The 6387-nt window shown below is 57.3% G+C and overlaps 2 protein-coding genes across 2 annotated transcripts in view; both read right to left on the reverse strand.

The window, feature by feature from the left end:
- The window catches only part of SP2 (Sp2 transcription factor), a 23607-nt gene extending 20330 nt beyond the window's left edge, over positions 1 to 3277 (reverse strand). Inside the window, 3 exon segments of the mRNA XM_017740542.1 lie at positions 1 to 36; positions 671 to 1630; positions 2254 to 3277. The exon segment at positions 1 to 36 is cut by the window's left edge and continues 52 nt beyond it. Coding sequence (XP_017596031.1) covers positions 1 to 36; positions 671 to 1630; positions 2254 to 2433 — 1176 coding nt within the window. The 5' untranslated portion in view covers positions 2434 to 3277.
- A 91-nt stretch (positions 3278 to 3368) lies between these two features.
- Positions 3369 to 6106, reverse strand: LOC108448242. Its single transcript, XM_017740544.1, has 6 exons — positions 5972 to 6106; positions 5768 to 5935; positions 5564 to 5731; positions 5360 to 5527; positions 5156 to 5323; positions 3369 to 5119 (listed from the first exon to the last, which is right to left on the reverse strand). The coding sequence occupies exons 1-6, from the start codon at positions 6019 to 6021 to the stop codon at positions 4933 to 4935; spliced, it is 909 nt and encodes a 302-aa protein (XP_017596033.1). The 5' UTR covers positions 6022 to 6106; the 3' UTR covers positions 3369 to 4932.
- Between the last annotated feature and the right edge of the window lie 281 nt (positions 6107 to 6387).

A 6387-nucleotide genomic window follows, 5' to 3' on the forward strand; every position in this document is an offset into this window, starting at 1 on the left:
GGTCTGCAGCTCGCCTGAGGGGGTCTTGAAGTAGACCTGGAGGAGAGGAAGAGGGGTGGGATTCAGCCGCACAGCCCAGGAATTGCGGGGATGGTTTGGGTCGGGATGGAGCTTAAAGATGGGCTCATTTCAACTTGCAGGGACGTTTTTTGTTGTCCCAGGTGGCTCCAACCTGGGCTTGGACACTTCCAGGGATGGGGGGGCCGCAGCTTCTCTGGGAATTCCATCCCAGCCCCTCCCCACCCTCACGGGGAAGTGAATGTGGACCTTTGTGGCCCTCCTGGAGAAAGGAGAAAGGGCCTGGCTTTTGCTCAAGGCAACACAAAGACACCAACCCCTCTCCCAGCACCCGTCATTTCCCAGGAACTCCCCAGCAGGCTGGCTCATCCCAACCCCACCTGGGCACTGGGCAGGTTTCAGGGACACCAGAGCCCCTCCAGGTCCTATAAAAGCAGGATGGCCAGGCTGGGAGAGCTCCCAAATCCCTGCAGAGGGAACAGCTCCAGCGGTCAGTGCTCCCAACCACCAGAGAACCCACCCAGCAACGCCTAAACCCGACCCCAAGCCGGGAACACCTCACAAACCCTTCCAGCTCCTAAATCCTGGGAGTAACACTCAGAGCAACCAGCAGAGACAGACCCCCCCCACCAAAACCCCAAACAGGCGATACCTGGGTGGGAGTGGGCTCGGCCGCCTGGATCTGGAAGTTCTGCGAGGATTTCTGGGGCACGGTGGGCAGCGTGGCCGAGGCGGCCTGCACCACGCGCAGCGCCTGCTGCGGGATCTGCACCACCTGCGACTCCTGCTTGGGCTGCACCACCTGCACCTGCTGCACCACGGCCGGCTGCCCCGAGCCCGGGCTCTGCACGATCAGCAGGTTGTTGCCAGCCTGGATGATGTTCTCCGCCGTGGTCTCGATCAGCACCGTCTCCACTTGCTCGGCCACGGCCACGGCGGCCGGCTGGGTGGGGGACATGGCCTTTTTCCGAGGCTTTTTGCTGGGTTTGGAAGGGCTGTCCGTGAGGAGCTGGGCCTGGCCGCCCGTCTCGGGGCTCACCAGGTTGTTGACGGGCAAGGTCAAGGTGACGTTGCTGGCCCCGGGCAGTTTGACCACGCCGCCGCCCGTGCCCGATGCCGCCGCCGCCGCTTTCTGCGCCGGGGCCGGTTTGATGGGCACGGGCTTGTGCGAGGAAGAGGAAGGCGTGAGGATGGCCTGGTTGGTGCCCGGGATGATCTGGATCTGGTTGGGCTGCACCTGGATGGTCTGAGGCGTGCCAGGCTGCAGCTGTGGCACCGCCTGGTACTGGATGTTGGAGGAGGACGAGGATGAGGACGAGGAGCGCGAGCCTTTGTTGAGCACGGCCGGGTTCTGGATGGCGAAAACCAGCTGCCCGCCGGGGTAGGAGGTGCCCACCTGGGAGCCCTGGATCTGGAAGAGGTTCCCTTTGGAGGACAGGATGCCGATGCTGTTCTTGGCCGAGCCCAGGGGCAGCGGGGCGGGTTTGATGGGCACCAGTTTGCGAGGGGTGGGCTGCGGAGGGGCCGGCGGTGTCACGGCGGCTTCCACGGCGGGGGGACCGATCTTGCTACATGTGGCTGCCAGCAGGGCCAGGGGAGAGGGCTGGGAGTCCTGGGGAGACAGGGAAATCAGTGCCAAGCACCCGCAGGAACCAGCCCGTGCTAATGAGATGCCTCTGATTAAGGGAGCTGCTTAATTACCCGCGTGTGCCTTTACGGGATCTCAGAATTGCAGGATCGCTGTGGTTGGAAAGGATCTTTGAGATCATCCAGTCCAACCTGGGTGACACTTTGTCACTGGGTGCCACGTCCAGCCTGTCCTTAAACGCCTCCAGGTGACCTCACCACCCCCCTGGGCAGCCCATCCCAAACAAACCAATTCCTAAATTTTCCTCTGATGAAATCCCTGCCCACGTCCAGCACCCCACTGCCTTTAGCAGTGGTGACATCGGGATGGTGACAACCTTTAAACCCCATTCCTGTGTCCTTAAAACCACCACGAGGCTGTGGATATCCTGGAAACCTCCTGGGATTCACCCCCTGGAACATCACAGACAGCTCGAATCCCAAACCCACCCCGAGGTACACAAGAGACCCTCAGGGAAAACACAGGGAGGAGCAACAAACACCGGGATCAGGACTGGGAATGAGCCCCCGGAGTGGGTCCAGGGCCTGTCCTGCTGTCCTGGCTCCTCCTGCATCCCGGGAAAACTCCTGAGGACGAGCTGGACTCACCTGGGCTGCGGAGGCGGCCGGCTGCAGGGATTCACTGGGGCGGACGGGGGGGGGGGCCTGCCATGCTGTCCCTCGAGCGGGGGGGACAGGGAGCGGGCAGGGATCAGCCCAGCAGCTCCTCAGGGAGCCCAGCCCGAGGCTCTGATCCCAAGGGATTCCCCTGGGATCTCCCGAAATCATCCCACCTCACCCACACCTTCAGAGGGGCGACGGAACCGCCCCCGGCGCGTCCCCTTCTCCTCAGGCTTTGGCCTTCGTTTGCTTCCCAGAGGGAAATCCCAGCGAGTGCTCCCGGATCTCCCTCGTTTTCCTGCAGCCCAGCACAGCCCTGGCTTGAAGGAGCAGCCCCCCAAAACTGACAGAGCCCCCCCAGCTTCGAAGCGGGTGCGCCCGGCGAGCTGAAATCTTCCTGTTTCCAGCCCGAAATCTTCCCATTCCCAGCCTGAAACCTTCCCAGTCTGAAACCTTCCCATTCCCAGCCTTAAATCTTCCCATTCCAGCCTGAAATCTTTCCAGCCTGAAACCTTCCTGTTTCCAGCCCAAAATCTTCCCATTCCAGCCTGAAATCTTTCCAGCCTGAAACCTTCCTGTTTCCAGCCCAAAATCTTCCCATTCCAGCCTGAAATCTTCCCAGCCTGAAACTTTCCCATTCCAGCCTGAAACCTTTCTGTTTCTAGCCCAAAATCTTCCCATTCCCAGCCCAAAATCTTCCCAGCCTGAAACTTTCCCATTCCCAGCCTGAAACCTTCCTGTTTCCAGCCTGAAATCTTCCCAGTTCCAGCCCAAAATCTTCCCATTCCCAGCCTTAAATCTTCCCATTCCCAGCCTGAAACCTTCCCATTTCCAGCCCAAAATCTTCCCATTCCAGCCTGAAATCTTCCCATTACCATCCTGAAACCTTCCTGTTTCTAGCCCAAAATCTTCCCGGCCTGAAATCTTCCCATTCCAGCCTGAAACCTTCCCATTCCCAGCCTGAAACCTTCCCATTCCAGCCCCAAAATCTTCCCATTCCCAGCCTGAAACTTTCCCATTCCCAGCCCAAAATCTTCCCATTCCAAGCCCTGCTGCCTGTTTTTCCAACTTTGGGAATTAAAAGGAATTCAGGGCAAGATTCGTGGCTTTGAACAGTTTCTTTTTAAGGGTTTAAGCCAGGGGAGGACAAAAAAAAAAAAAAGACTCCTAAATCCTCACGATTTGCTCCGTGTTTTCTTCTGGATTTGGAGACAAATTTCCTTTGGCAAGTTTCCCTGGCCACTCCATCAGATTTCCCTGGATAAGCACGGGCTGGCTGAGGGTGACAGGGACAGCCCCGACCTCAAAGGCCCTTCCTGGGAGCAGCCAGGATGTGGGGGAAAAAGGGGAAAACGAGGAATTTCCTTCGTTTTGAAGCTGCCAGGACCTTTAAACCGGGAGAGAATTCCTCCAGGAGATGGAGGAGCAGCCAAATCTCCCGCAAAACCCCAGGTGAGACCTCTTGGATATCCCGGGATAACGGGATATGGGGAGTTTTTCCTCAAACTGAGCCACTGAGAGGTGGAAAAACCGGGAAAAGTCACAAAGTGGGAACAGCTCCAGCTCCAAATCCTTGGGAAGAGGCAGGTGGGAGTCGTGAGTGCCTTGGAAAAGGGCACCCATTCCCTTGGGATGTGCCCAGGGCTGGCCCGGGATAAACGGGAATGTTCTTCCCGGGATTTTGTGCGGCTGCTTCCGTGGGAGTTAGAGCTGAGGATTAACAGCCCCGGCTGCGAATCGGAGCAGGGCTGAGCCCGCCAGGGAGGAGGCAGATCCCGGGAAAAATCCCATTATCCCGGAAAAATAAATGGGGATTTGACCAAGGGAAGCCCGGGGTGATCCCTCCGTGCGTTTCCCACCCGTGGTGGGAGCTCGGGTGAAGCAGAGCGCCCTAAAATCCATGGAAAACTCCCCCCCAAAAAAACCCCCAAACCCCTCGGGATTAACAAAATCTCCCCCCAAGAGGAGCAGCTCCATTTGTTTTTCCAGGGAAAACGAACATTCCAAGCCTAAAGGGGCTCAAGCACCCGCGGATTTCCATATGAACAGCAGGAAATCGGCAAAGCCTCGGGATATTCCCGGCCGGGATTTACGGAGGGATTGGGTTCAAACCCGCTCCGGGGCTCGCCAGAACCCACTTTGGGGTTTGTTGGGGTTTGTTTTTTTTTTTTTAAATTCCCGGTGTTTTGGGGGATAAAGAGGAAAAGCAGCTGAAATCCAGGGAGCTGGGAGCACGGGAAGGAGCAGCCTCTGGGATGAAAGAGTGGGAATCAAAGTGGATCTTGGGGAACCCTCGAGGAGGGAAACTTCCAGCAGCATCACAGCGTCCTGCTGGGGCTGGACACGCTCAGGAATCGGGGAGAAGGCCGCGTGTTTGTCCCCTTGGTGCACCCCAAAACCCGGGATGGGTCCGGCCGCTGCCCAAAGCCCGCCAGGGAAATGAATCCCACCAGGGAAATGAATCCCACCAGGGAAATTTGGGAACCATCCCAAATCCCACCAGGGAAATGAATCCCACCAGGGAAATTTGGGAACCATCCCAAATCCCACCAGAGAAACGAATCCCACCAGGGAAATTTGGGAACCATCCCAAATCCCACCAGAGAAACGAATCCCACCAGGGAAATTTGGGAACCATCCCGAATCCCACCAGGGAAACGAATCCCATCAGGGAAATGAATCCCACCAGGGAAATTTGGGAACCATCCCGAATCCCACCAGGGAAACGAATCCCATCAGGGAAATGAATCCCACCAGGGAAATTTGGGAACCATCCCGAATCCCACCAGGGAAACGAATCCCATCAGGGAAATGAATCCCACCAGGGAAATTTGGGAACCATCCCGAATCCCACCAGGGAAACGAATCCCATCAGGGAAATGAATCCCACCAGGGAAATTTGGGAACCATCCCGAATCCCACCAGGGAAACGAATCCCATCAGGGAAATGAATCCCACCAGGGAAATTTGGGAACCATCCCGAATCCCACCAGGGAAACGAATCCCATCAGGGAAATGAATCCCACCAGGGAAATTTGGGAACCATCCCGAATCCCACCAGGGAAACGAATCCCATCAGGGAAATGAATCCCACCAGGGAAATTTGGGAACCATCCCGAATCCCACCAGGGAAACGAATCCCATCAGGGAAATGAATCCCACCAGGGAAATTTGGGAACCATCCCGAATCCCACCAGGGAAACGAATCCCATCAGGGAAATGAATCCCACCAGGGAAATTTGGGAACCATCCCGAATCCCACCAGGGAAACGAATCCCATCAGGGAAATGAATCCCACCAGGGAAATTTGGGAACCATCCCGAATCCCACCAGGGAAACGAATCCCATCAGGGAAATGAATCCCACCAGGGAAATTTGGGAACCATCCCGAATCCCACCAGGGAAACGAATCCCATCAGGGAAATGAATCCCACCAGGGAAATTTGGGAACCATCCCGAATCCCACCAGGGAAACGAATCCCATCAGGGAAATGAATCCCACCAGGGAAATTTGGGAACCATCCCGAATCCCACCAGGGAAACGAATCCCATCAGGGAAATGAATCCCACCAGGGAAATTTGGGAACCATCCCGAATCCCACCAGGGAAACGAATCCCATCAGGGAAATGAATCCCACCAGGGAAATTTGGGAACCATCCCGAATCCCACCAGGGAAACGAATCCCATCAGGGAAATGAATCCCACCAGGGAAATTTGGGAACCATCCCGAATCCCACCAGGGAAACGAATCCCATCAGGGAAATGAATCCCACCAGGGAAATTTGGGAACCATCCCGAATCCCACCAGGGAAACGAATCCCATCAGGGAAATGAATCCCACCAGGGAAATGGGGCACCCCGGGGTGGTCAGTGAGGAGCATTTGGGGGGGGTCCGGGTGTGATGTCACCCAACGGGGGCTCCCGAAGGACCCCAACACCCCCGGAGTGGGGGCACAGCGGGGTTCCCGTCCCCCTGCAGAGCTCGGGGTGCTCAGAGGGGCTGGGGGTCCCCACAGCCCCCTCACAGAGCTGGGGTGCTGGGGGAGCTCGGGGTGCTCGGAGGGTTTGGGGTCCCCGGTTCTCTTGTAGGGTTCGGGGTGCTCAGAGGGGTTCCCGATCCC

Source organism: Corvus brachyrhynchos, unplaced genomic scaffold (assembly GCF_000691975.1).
Source record: "Corvus brachyrhynchos isolate BGI_N302 unplaced genomic scaffold, ASM69197v1 scaffold47, whole genome shotgun sequence".
In the NCBI taxonomy this organism is placed as follows: Eukaryota; Metazoa; Chordata; class Aves; order Passeriformes; family Corvidae; genus Corvus; species Corvus brachyrhynchos.